This window comes from Aythya ferina (genome assembly GCF_964211825.1).
Source record: "Aythya ferina genome assembly, chromosome: 13".
In the NCBI taxonomy this organism is placed as follows: domain Eukaryota; kingdom Metazoa; phylum Chordata; class Aves; order Anseriformes; family Anatidae; genus Aythya; species Aythya ferina.
The window spans coordinates 2424181-2437017 of NC_140311.1; the positions used below are offsets into that span (position 1 = coordinate 2424181).

Sequence of the window (12837 nt, forward strand, 5' to 3'; positions counted from 1 at the left end):
TGAACAGCATTTGTTGCTGCTGCTGGAGAGGTCATTGACAACACTGCTGCATCACTCAAGCAGCGTCGTATGAGCTCTACCACGCGTAATATGCAAAGAGAACTTGGAATTTCTGCTTTACCTCACTCTCAGAAATATTCCCTAGTGTTTAAGCTGACAATACATATTTGTGCTGCTCTTGCAGAGACTGTCACATCAGGTACTTCACCTTTTCTCGGTGCTGAAGGACTCGTGCAGCAGCACATGCATCACGCTGATACTGATCACAGGTCACAGAAGGAAAGGGAGAACAAGCTTTTTCAGTCAACTGATATGAAAGAACAAACACAAAGCAAAACCAAAAGCCTACAGCACATATGCGTGAGAGAGTCCAGACAGCAGAAACAAACTGAGAGGACAAAAACAAGCTCAAGTAAGCAGAAGATGATATTCGTCAAAAGTAGATAAATAAATAAAATTTGCAGTAGGGAACGGTTAAAAGCTATAATGAAGAGTCAGTTCCCTCTCAGGGCTGAAGCTAACAGCCTCACTGTGATGCAGGACTCAGTCTACCCCAGCAAACTCGGTGAATTCTCCAATTACGATCTCTCATCCCACTTCAACTTTCACCTCTTGAGTCCATATCTGATTTGTGCCATTTTTGCTCACCAAGCTCAGCACTGAATAACCTTCTACAAGCAGCCAAGCAGGTAGGAATCGAGCCTCCCCTGAACAGCTCCGAGTGCTGCCTTCAGAGAGCTACCTCCTGACAGCCGCAGTGACAACTTCTTACAGCTCGGCGGTCTGCAGCCACGAACAGCAGCATCCATCACTGGACCTGGAACGTCACCAGTGCCCCAGCAGGAAGACTCTTGACATCTGGGGGCTCAGATTCGACGACAAGTCAGTGAGAGGCCAGCAGGTTACTGCATATTAAACAGAGCCCGGTAGCTGCCTGCCTGCACTGCTGCTCCCAGCACACGTGCACTGCGTTACGCAGAGTACAGAGTAAAGGAGGAGCGTCCTTACGCTGCTCTCCCGTGCTGCTGGGATCAGCCCCGACCCTTAGGCTCACCAGATGTAAATAACACTTTGGGTTGTCCACAACTCAGATCCAGGCTAACTCCTCTAAGTGACCGCGCCATACACCTTTTCACGAATTTCTTAGAGGAGCTACATTCAGTTACACGATTACGCCCTTGACAAAGATGGTGCTTGGAGTCCTGCACTCTGTGCTGCTCAAACATGACATTATGCTCTCCAAACAATCAAGGTCTTCTGCAAGAAAACAAAGGGGAGAGTCCCTGCATCAAATATACAGCGGCACTTCCATCAGTTTAGTTAATATTAATACCTCTGCATGCTCAGTATCATCAGAGGAACTGAGGAAACAAAAACCACAGTCCTACAAATCTCCTAACAGTGACGGTTATGCATCGGTTATCACAGGGGAAAATATCAAAAGATAATACTGAAAAGCTTTGTGTTTAGGATAATACTTTTCATAGCTCAAGACAAGTCAGGAATTCAGTTCCTATTTTTACTTGGTTCTAACAAATATTATGAATGCAATTCTCATTTCCTCTCTTCAGATCCCTTACTTGCTGATTTGAGGCTCGGCTTTATCCTCGGGAGCGTTAACTGTCTGCAGAACACGTTACATTTATCACTTCAGTTGTCCACGTTTTGGAAAGCCGAGGGAAGCTCCTTCCAGCAGAGAACAGACCATCAACTCCCAATGAAAAGCAATCCTTGCGAGCAAATTGAATCAGCAGTTCTGCCAAGCTGAGGGTTAAACCCTGCTTATCCCCTGACCTCTCAAGTGTAATGACAACATTCTTCGAAGAGATGACCCAGTTTATTACGGGCACTCCTGGCCCTTGGCCAAGCCCCTCGTAATACCCACTGTGCACGCAGCATTTGTGGTGCAAATCTAGTGGCTGTAATTGGTAGGAATAATTACATTTCAGCGGAGTGCCCTTATCCTGTCTGTCATTAAAGCCTGCTTTTAGATCAGTTTTTTTGCATCAGTTGAAAGCGTTTGAGGCCACACGTGCAGAAGCTACCCAGAATCTTCAGATTATGTGGCATATTCCAAACTGAAAGAACTGGAGCTTTAAAATAGATGCAGTGACTGTTGCATTTATGCTGCAGCTGAGTTACATATGGTGTTACAGACAAAAAGATGTATTAAAATTCCACCGCGATTATATTAACGAAACCAACAGCTCAGTTGTGATGCTCCGTGATGAAGTATTCTAAGGTCAGAGTTATTTCTAGCAAACAAACTTCTTATGACAAATTTTAGTTGCTACCACTCAGAAGCTCTGTCATGGAGAAACAGCAGGAGAACTCACAGCATAATTCTCTCTCTCTTTTTTTTTTTTTTTTTTGCATGCTTTCAAGGTTCTTCTCTGGCAGCCAAATCACGCAGTATCTTTCAAATTCTTTACCTAAGCTAATCTAAACAGATCTGCTTTTGAGCCAAACTAACACTAGCTTCATTTGATGCCCGTTCTTCCACTGAAATAAATGAGTCTTGCATTTTCTTCTCCACACTTCTCATACTTTCAAAGATTTCCATCATGCTCCTCCACCCCCTCCTAGTCACCTATTTTCAGGTCTGAAGAGGTGCAGCCCATCTGGCTGTTCACGGTGTGGCTATTCCATGCCTTTGATCACTGTCACTTTGATCACTGGTTTGATCGCTCTATTAAATTTTGGGAGGCACAGGATGATCAGAATCGCAAACAGCCTACAAGGTGTGACCAAATCCCAGATTTTCTCTACTTCTGACATTATTTTGCTTTGTTCCCCATTCCCAATGATGCCAGCGTTCAGCTCTTTGAACTCTGACACTTCTAATCGTCTAGTTGTTTTTTTTTTCCCAGAGAATTATCAATTCATTTGTAAAGATCTTATTTGTAAGTAGGAAGTTATTTCTGAGTTAACCATTCTGTACATATTCCTGCTTTCTCATCCGTACCATTTAATATTATTCTTATACACAGTGCAGCCCGAAGCACCCTTGAAGAGCTGTATGTGCCGCAGACAGGCACACTAAATGTACTTCCACCCTCTAAGACTCCCAGGCCATACATATTTCTCCCTTGAGTACAAAAACAATAAAAAAAATTGAAGGCAGCTGATGGCCATAACTACCAGAACAATTCTGGTTGGTTTCTGGACACAGCCCTTCCCCAGGACGTGACAGTTCCTTTCTCCACATATGGGCAGACAACTACTCATCACAAGACACTTCCAATCTTCTTAGGATGCAGAAACATACCTGAAGGCCCCTAAAACCACCTAGCAGAACGGTGTTACCACCAGCTTCATTCGGAGCATGACACCTGCAGAAGACTGCAAGCTGCACAGCCTGCAGACAAAATTGTGTTTGAAACAGATGACAAGGAAAGCAGCATCCAAAGGCACCCTTAAACTATTCCAGCTAATGTAGCACTAGCACACAAACTTAAGACTTCCAGAAAAGAGACTTTTTGCCTCTTTTTCCACTATGTTGGTAAGCTTTCGGTGTGCTCCGGGTGAGGCAGGACTGATAAATATTTTAATACTGGCATGCAGTTTTAAACTAAAAAGGTACAACTGAAGTGCACTTTGCTGCAAGTAGTTTTAATCCCTGTGGGTGCTTGTTTTACTTTAAAAGCTGCTCGAAGACATATTTTCTCCAGTGCATGTTGGCTTACTCTGGCAGTAGGAGTTTTCACGAGGCTTTCAGAGCAGAGCCCAACGAGGTCCTTTCTTCAGCAGCTGTAGTGATGTCCCTACCCCACTTAGTGCCCTCCACACATACCAGCTGTCAGCACCCTGTGCCCAGGCGTGCCAGTATAACTCCTGGCAGGTCTCACAGTGACCTGGAGTTAGATCCAGTCCTCTACTTGATTCAAAACACACTTACTGTGTTCCTTCTGTGACAGGCACAAGTCTGAGGGGAGCGTTGTACTGCTGCTATCTCCAGAATCTTATTGAAATAGTCCGTATTAAACCAGCAATTTAAAATCAAAACGCAAACGTTCAGGACAGGAGCCCTGGGGGACTCCCACGTTTTGGGGGAAAATATCCACACAGCAGCCTGAGAGGTCAGTGAATGCCAGCTGAAGCTCTAGGCAGACCCAGCTCACCAACCTTCAGAGGCCTCACCGACCTGAGAAGCACACTATGCAAGGGATCAAAGCTGTCAGTACAGTGCAATGTTATTCCAGGTGGAAGGGAAATACAAAAATCAGCTCCCTTTTGAGCTTTTTCTACTGAAGGCGATGTCCCCTTGAAACCCTGCATGAGCTAGCCCTGACATTAGCATGAAAGGCAATAAATTTCGCTGAAAATCCCAGCCAAAATACATACGTGCTGCGTACTCTCTGATTTACTATGTCTGCTGCTCAAGGATGACGGGCTGAAGTAATTCTAAATCCTTAATCTGTTGTCTTAATATCAAGTCTGGAACACAAAGTCACTAATACCACTAGAACTATTTCTAAATAGAAATTGAGAAAAAAAAAAAACACCTCCTCCTCTCCCCCAAAAAAAATTCCATGGCCCTTGGCTGTCCTCCAGAAACAAAACTCCACAGCTAAGCCAGACACAGCTTACCTAGAGTCAACACCTGTGAAAAATGGTTTCTGTTGTCAGCACACTAAGTTATAACATGCCTTCCACGTTTGATATATTACAAACACTAACCATTCCGTTAAGACATCAGATGACATGACTTAAGAACAGTTAGTACACTTAAGACTGAAGTGTAAGGAGAAGAAAAAGATAAAAGATATTTTCCTCTTTTTTATTTAACCAACTATCTTCATCGCTGTCTTTGAATCCTTGTCCTTCCACCACACTGTGGGGAAAAAAGAATAAATCAGAGTGTTCATAAAGGGCAACGCTCTGCACGCACCGTAACAGAATATGGAACTCCACATTTTCCAAGGACATTCTCATGAATAACTGAGTGATATTTCTGGACTAATATTCATTAACTGTCAGGATTACATCATTTTAGGGCATAGCTGAGCAGACTAGCAAGTTTCCGCAGACCTGCACAGATAGCTCTTATTTGTCTCTTGACGCAGTTGAAGGACAGGGCAAGGAAAACAAAATATCAAAGCAGAAGATTAAAAAAAAAAAATCAGATCATGTAAAAGCCAATCTTCTCCATTTTAGATAAAATACAGATCAGCCTTTTTGCTGTTTGAATGGCAGTAATTGCCGCAATCGCAACTCTATCCATTCTAATTCTGCTCCCTCATGCTCTTTCTTCAGAAGAATTTCACGTTTGAAAATAAAAGTTTCCTAGGAAGTAGGAGCTTGTTCTCCCTTCCTGTTTTCTTACACTCTTGTGAATATATCAGCTTTGGAGCGCCAACTCCTAAACTTTTCTCCTCAACATGACCAATTATGCATTCAAATTGGAAAAAGGCAATCCACAGATCTGGAAACAGATGCTGTTGAATTGGATTACATTAATCAATAAACCGCAAAAGCTGTTGGTTAAAAAAAAGACACAGGAGAGAAGGTCTAAGGAAAAAGAAATCCCTAATAATCACCCTTAAAAACCAGCATTCCCAAATCCTCGAAGGCTCACCTTCTACATAGATTCATCCAAATGTATGTCAGATGAGGGTAAACACTGCCCTAAGATGTAACTTATCTGGAGTACCTGGTAGAAAGGTAGGAACCTTTCTGCCCTATGCAGCAAAGGAGATACACCATTTGCGATTCACTCTGTGCTGTGAAGACAGCTGCCTTGAAATTCTATCTGTTGCCTTCTCAGTCATAACAACCTCCCTGCAGCAGCCACAGCAATTGCTTACATCTGCATTTTCCAGTTGGGTGCATCCCCATATGGCAACGCAACCTTGGTAGAGCAAAAAGAGGAGAAAGAAATTGAACAAAACCATCCCCCCCCCCCCCAAAAAAAAGTTGCATACTAACTTTCTAAACAATCTAAGTCGGGTGTTGCAGTCTGGCTGGCAGAGGAACAGGAGAAGTAATGAGAAAAAGAAATGATTTCATTTACATAGGGACTTCGGAGCAAAATGGCTTGGAAAAAATAGTTTACACTGTTAAACGGGTGATTAAAGTTATGGTTTAGGGAGCTAATGCAGCTGCTGATGGTAATGGAAAAGCCTTCCCTTAAGTGTTCCAAGTATCTAAAGTTCAAGCTAGAGAAGTGTCAAGTTGTAATGCTTACCTCAAAGTAAGAGCAGGAGTACAGCATGCTGTGGGGAAAGGCAGCTATAATTGAAATGCCAGAAGAAAGTGGAACCACCAGCCCTTCCCCAGGAGACACTGTCCCCGGAGAGATTACACTTGTAAACAGAGAGCAGCCTGGCACAGTAACTTCCCTTACTACAGAAGGAATTAGTCAGCGAATCTGTGGTTCATCAGGAGGTAAAATGCCCCAATTCTCTGCAAAAAAATACACCAACTGCAGCACAGAGCAGATTACTCTGTTCAGAAACGTGAACTTCTAAACTACCAGTTTAAATACTGTTAAAAGCTCAAGATGTCCTGCCTAAGCATTATCCACTGATAATAAAAAAAATGGAGAGACAAGAAGGAATTTGGTGTTATTCTTAACAGTCCTGCAGGGCTCTGCACTAGACCAGGACAGAATCTGCTGCAGACGGCCGCAGCCAGCACTGGGAGCTCTGCTTTTACCCACCAGGTCACTGCTCCCAGCCAGCAGCTCCTGCTGCCTACTTGGAGCTGGCTCTGGCACTCACCTGATCCCAAGTACGTTCAGCTCACTAAAAGAAGGGGAAATACAAGCTCAGCAGAAGAAAAATATATCTGACAGGTCAGATGTTTGACCTGGAGTACCTTGCAATTAGATACCAGCACCAGTGCCATGGCCGGGGTGGTGGTGCACCCATATGGAGTGTGGGTGGAGGCGAAATTCCCCTTTGGGCAGTGAAGTGCTGTGAAATCAGCTCAGCCAACTAGTGAAGCTGTACCTTAGGACACTGACCAGCTTGATGTTTTAGATGGAAGTGGGAAGGTGCCTTCCAGAAAAAGGCTACATTTATAAAAGCTTACTCAAGAAAGGTTGTACTTGGAAGGGACAGGATAGATGGAACAAGCAACAGGATTGCTGTCACCTTCACCTCAATGAACAATTTTATACAGGATTTGTATAAAAGGAAGCGCATCTTCCTCTGGGAAGTGCTCTTCTGAAGTACTCTCTAATAAAGAGAAATAAAAATGACACTATCGAAGTCTGAAGAAACTAGGAATGTGCCACTGTTGAAACCTAGCAAAAGTCTGAGAGAAAACAATTAACGTGAGCGAACAGCCATGGGTACACAGCGGGGAAGAGAAGGCAAGGCAAGGTTCTTCCATTACCCAGACATCATTACCAAAGCAATACACACGATGCAGCTCATTGGTTTGTAGTTTGGTTATCACGATAGTCATCTCCTGACTGTTGCTTCTGATATAGTTGGACTAACACATAAACGCCTCTCGAGAGCTTAGTTTGTACCATCCAAGCTGCAGGTTTACAAGCAGATTCTCCATGCTCTTCAAAGAGAAGTTCACAAGCTACTCTTGAACAGTAACCAAACAGAAGAGTTGGATACAGATATTTTCCTTACAAAAGCTGTTTCATACCTTGTATCATGCTTGGAGTAATTTGTGAATTGAAGACACCAACCTGGCTGGTTCTGCCTAATGTAAAATGACACATGGGTAAAATGAGATTTGAGAAAGTTACTACAGATAGCAGGGACTAATTCTGTGAATGTGCACAGAGTAACTGAAAAGAGAGTTACTCGCTGGGGCGTTTCATTCTCTCCCGAATAGAAACCATTCCATTTCAGCTAATAGCACAATCATATACCCGGGCATCACATTACTTGACTTGCTTTTGAAGATAAACATCAACTTCATGCTAACTGAAGCATTGTAGCTGCAGATTATGCTTTGACTAATACAAACATTAAGGGGAAAAAAAAAAACGCAAAAAGCACACCCAAATAAGAACACAACCTAAACCGAACTGAAATTTTCAAAAATGCATTTACATGAAATTTTATTCCTCTACTCAATACATCATATGCTTGAATGGAAATATACTTACTGCTCTTTTTCTGGAACAACCTGTAATCCAAGGCACAGTAAGGTTTCCTGAAATCTGTAGAGGGGAAGGGGAAAACAGAACAGAAAACAACATCAGTTTAGGTTGCTACTAGAACAATAGAGAGCAGCTTTCAAAAGACTTCAGTGTTGTGCATTTGGTTCTGACAGCAGTGCATTTAAAACAGTTTAAGATGTAAAAGCAAAACAGACTCACACTTGCCTCACTGTTATAAGACTAAAAATCAACTGGTTCTTCGGTTGAGGGTGACAACACAACCACACCTCAGACCCTTCTGTACTTTACTATCTCAAAACTTGTATTATAAAAATTTAAGTTTTCATCTTCTATCTGTCGCAAAGCTCATAAGATTAAGCAAACCTGAGTTAGCAAAGCCCTAATGTTTGGCAGAAGGGCTGTAATGTATTTTTCAGTTACGTCAGCTGAGCTTTCAGAAGAGAAATACTAGGACATTAGTAACTGAAATATTTAACATTGAATGTTAAGGATTTGTAGACTATCAGAAAAAAAGAGGGAGATAAGGCTGGAGAAGGATGAGGACTGGGTGTGAAGGCGAAGGTTAGCTTCCTTGATTCCTGTTGCTCCCCCACCATTCCTAGAGCCAGGCTTATCAAAAACAATCTTGTATTATTTTCCCTGGACATGGGCGATGTTTCATCACCGGGAATATTGGCGGCTTATTTAGGATTCCATGTTCAGCTTCTGCTGCAGACAAGCAATGCTTCAGACTAAACATAGCTCAAGAGATTAATCAATCTCAAGTTGTTACACACACTATGTACGAGGAAGAAAAATCTACTTGCTTCTGCTGACTCTATCAAGCTATGCTAATAGTTTCTGTATTTGGGAAGGGCTCTAATAATGCATCTTTCAGCATGAGTATAACCAAATATAGAATACCTGGTACAGTTTGTCTGCTGTACAAGCACATAAGATACTTTTATTCTTCTAGCTTTTAGCTGAAAGTGCTTGAGGGTTACCTCATGTCAGACACTTTCCCATTATAGCACAAGGAGGGTGGAGAGAGAGGGCTAGAAATGAACACCCTCCCTTCCTAAGAGCAAGTCTGCACCAGCTTCCTCGACTAAAATATCAATTTCTTACTTGCACACATTTTAGAAACCAAGTAGAAACAAGTTACGTCCATTACAATTTCCTACCCCACACAACAGCTTCACACAACAGAAAAGCAATGCGAGTATCCACATAATTCCTGTTTATTTTTATTTATTTATTTTTCCTGCTAAATTAACTGCGAGGTTAAACTGAATTACTTCAGCAGTGCATCAGATCCAACACTGCTTTATATTCTTATTCCTCAGAAGACCAACAAATTTAAAGAGGGGCTATGGAAAAAAAAAAAAAGAAGTGCTTTTTTGTGTAAATAGAAGGATCGGTCTGGCAGAGCGTTAACTAGCAGTTGGTTGGAACAGAGATGTACACCAGTTCTGACAGATATGATGCCAAATCCAATAAAGTTTAACTATTTGAAAGGCAATATACATGGAAATGTTCTCAACTGGCTCTATAAAAAGGCAGAAGGGTTTTTCTTCTTTGGTTGTCTTCCTGCAGCAGCTAGAGCCCAGACGCCCGCAGCCGTGCCCCCTAGTCCTGCTCCAACTGGAACAGCCACGGTGAGTTGCAAAAACGACCTAAAGCAGCTGTTAAAGAAAATATATTGTGTCTCAGAGGGAACAGAGCCCAAGGGGAAACTCTCGCAGACGCTACAGAAAGCCCCAAAGTACTGCAACACTGGCGTGCTACCATTTTGGTATCTTCAAGCCATCAGGCAATACAAGGTCCCCACACAACCTCCTCCCAGTTCACCTGGATGCCACCGTCCCAGACTCAATGCCCTGGGGCAAATCCAGAGCCCCAGGCAGCACCTGGGCCTGTTCCCTGGAGCCAGGGCAGGCCCCATGCAGTGCTTCAGCAGCCTGCTCCCTGCTGCTCTCCCCCCCAGCAGGCCCAGGGGTTCTCCCTGCTCCTGTGTCCCAGAAATAAAGGGCAGCCACCAGCTGTGCCAAACGCAGCTCTGCTTCTGTTACAAGAACCAGTGTCAGGAAACACTTTGCCCAAGACTCCAGAGAAAACCACGCTGCTTCCCCCACAAAACGCCGTGCTGCCCAAAATGAACAAGGAAGCTCTCCTCTCCTCTGCAAAAAACCTCCAAGGGAGTAAACAAACCCCTCTGACACATTTAATAACAGAGAACTGAATTTGATTTCCATTTCCTTAAATAAAGCAAACTCAGAGCTCATTCATATAAAGCAGTATCCTTAAAGTGGATCTCAGTAATAAATAAATCCAAATTACACATATCCTACTCTGCTGCACTGGCTGCAGTGTTTAGGACTTTCCCTAGAAGAAGATGGGACTAAATCAGATTAACCGTGCTTCAGTGTGTAGAACAAAGTAATTAAAAAAACGCACATGTTTTCCACAGGATTTTTGCCCCTTAGGGTTGGGGGGGGAGTAAACTGCGACTAAATCTGCATTCAGCCTGAGGAGCAGCAAGGAGCCTCTCATTCGGGGAGCTGAAAGCCAAACTAAGCAAAGTAAGTGGGTTGAACAATTTGTTTAGCAAAACTGCTCAGGCATTAAAATTGATCATTTTATTAAATTTATTCTTAGGTTACACTAACATGGATTTGATTAATTGAACCAGTAAGGAAGCTATAACTAATTGCTAATTAGATGCCCCACCAATGTACAACAGTAATCACTTCATCAAAACACCAATCACGCGTTCCTGCCTTTAAAGAAGCATCTGCTTGGCTGCTTAACCACTCTAACAATCCTGAAAACTCGGGTTTAATCTATTTTTAAATTTAGGAAAATGTCCCTAAGCTTAAGGATCTTCGTTCCTAGGCTGATAAATTGGCTAAGAAGGGCAATAACAGTAACTGGAACTGACTACACACAAAAGAAGTGTGATCCTATACATGTCTATAAGATGTTAGACAGCACCCGGGGAAGAAAAAAAAAAGCTCTCAAGAAGAAAAAAAATAATGAATTAATACAGTTATAAAATACACGTCTCTGGAAGTTTAATATATAGAGGTTATTAAGGTGTAAGGAAAGGGAGTGTCTATGAGAGATACCAGTCATACCAGACTTGGGGTTTTTTCTTTGGCTTCCCTTAAATTCTGGGAAGCAAATGAGTACTTAATACACTCTGCCCAACCTGACCCGAGGACCACAGACAACCAAAACGCAGCCAAGGAGTGCGTTGGGTACGGAGAGCTGTTCTTTCCCCTTTTCCCCTTCTACTTGGGCTGAGCAAGGACTGCTAAATTCAGCCAACAGAAAAGTCATTCCTCTGAATTCCAGCTTTCAGCCCCAAACTGGAACTACTCCTCAGTCCAGGTCTCAGGGGAATAATGCCTGTGCTCCACCACACAGCCTGGGGGCAAAAACAAGGCAGGCAAGGAAAGGGGAAGCAGTGGGCTTCTTAACTGAAGATCAGTATTAGACCGGAGCAAGCCACCCTACAGACCTAAGGAGTTGAAAGGAGGGCTGATAACTCATAATTTTAGGAGGAGCACTTGGGGAGGGAGGGAGTGAAAGCAGTGCAGACCTGATGATTTTGGTAAAACGTGTTATCAGCCTACTGGGGTGTGCTACATTACAGACGATTTTGAAGGTGGCAGTGAACTTTTCTTGTAAAAGTGAGCTGAGTTTTGGAAGTGAGTTCCTGCCATACACTGACACGTCCTAAGATACAGACCTCAACGTTGCATTGTTCTGCAATATGCTAAAAACTCTTGTCAAGGAATGCAGTGATGTGGAGAAATCAGCACCACCAATTTCTGCATGGCTGTACGGATCTGCCCTCGTAAATTTTCTGATACTGATGAGTATCATCTCAGAGTTTCACAGCATGGATGCTTACAGCACCAAGTCAGCTAACAGCAACCTTCCCAGTTTTTCCAACGGTTAAGACTGGGAAAGGCAAAGGATGCCACAAGAAACAGAATTTCCCCCAGCCCAAGCTGCATTCCAAAATTCCATAGAACAGAGCTTGTTAAAGGCAGGCATGGAAGTCAAACGGAGTAAAGAAGAATTCTTTACTTACCAAACATCTTTATAATGGGGAAAAACAACAAAGAAACAACGACAACAAAGTAAGTTACAGAGATGTCCTTGTTCTGATCCACACCACATGGATAAAATGTCACCTGCCATGAACCATTCTATCTATAAAGAGCCTCAGTCCCTACCCCCAAAATATCCCCAATATGAGTTATTTCAAATTTCTAAAAGAATAAAAACAATAATAATAATTAAAAGCAAACAAATGAATAAATAAATTAAAAAAAAAAACAGTAATACAGATAACTAATGCTTTTTCAAGAGTGAAATAAAGTACCATGAGCATACGGCTGGAGGTATCAATACTATATTTCACTATGTGAAACTTAAGAAAAGCTTCCTTAACTGTGCTGTATGCGCTTTCGCAGCTTTACCAACCCTTGATAGAACAGATGCACACATTTACAGCTTTTCCTCTCCCATGAAACTGAAATTTCAAAAGTAAACAGCATTTAATGAATTTTGTAATTCAAGAATAGTAATAGCAAACACTGACAGACCATCTGAGAGCAGATGGGAAAAAGGGGAAAAACAGCTTATCCGAGTTATTTGACTTAATAAAGGCCATAAATAAGAATTGGAGATATCCCCTCTACTGCACAGAATCTAGTCCAGAGAGCACATGTTCCTCAAACCTCAGGTTTGCC

The 12837-nt window shown here is 42.6% G+C and overlaps 1 protein-coding gene across 5 annotated transcripts in view; it reads right to left on the bottom strand.

Annotated features, from left to right (window-relative positions):
- Positions 1 to 12837, bottom strand: part of HDX (highly divergent homeobox) — a 47163-nt gene that overhangs the window by 20263 nt on the left and 14063 nt on the right. For all 5 annotated transcript variants that reach the window (XM_084534677.1, XM_084534674.1, XM_084534676.1 and 2 more), the window contains one exon: positions 8078 to 8131. In XM_084534677.1, the coding sequence (XP_084390803.1) occupies positions 8078 to 8131 (54 nt within the window). The remainder of the gene's footprint in view (positions 1 to 8077; positions 8132 to 12837) is intronic.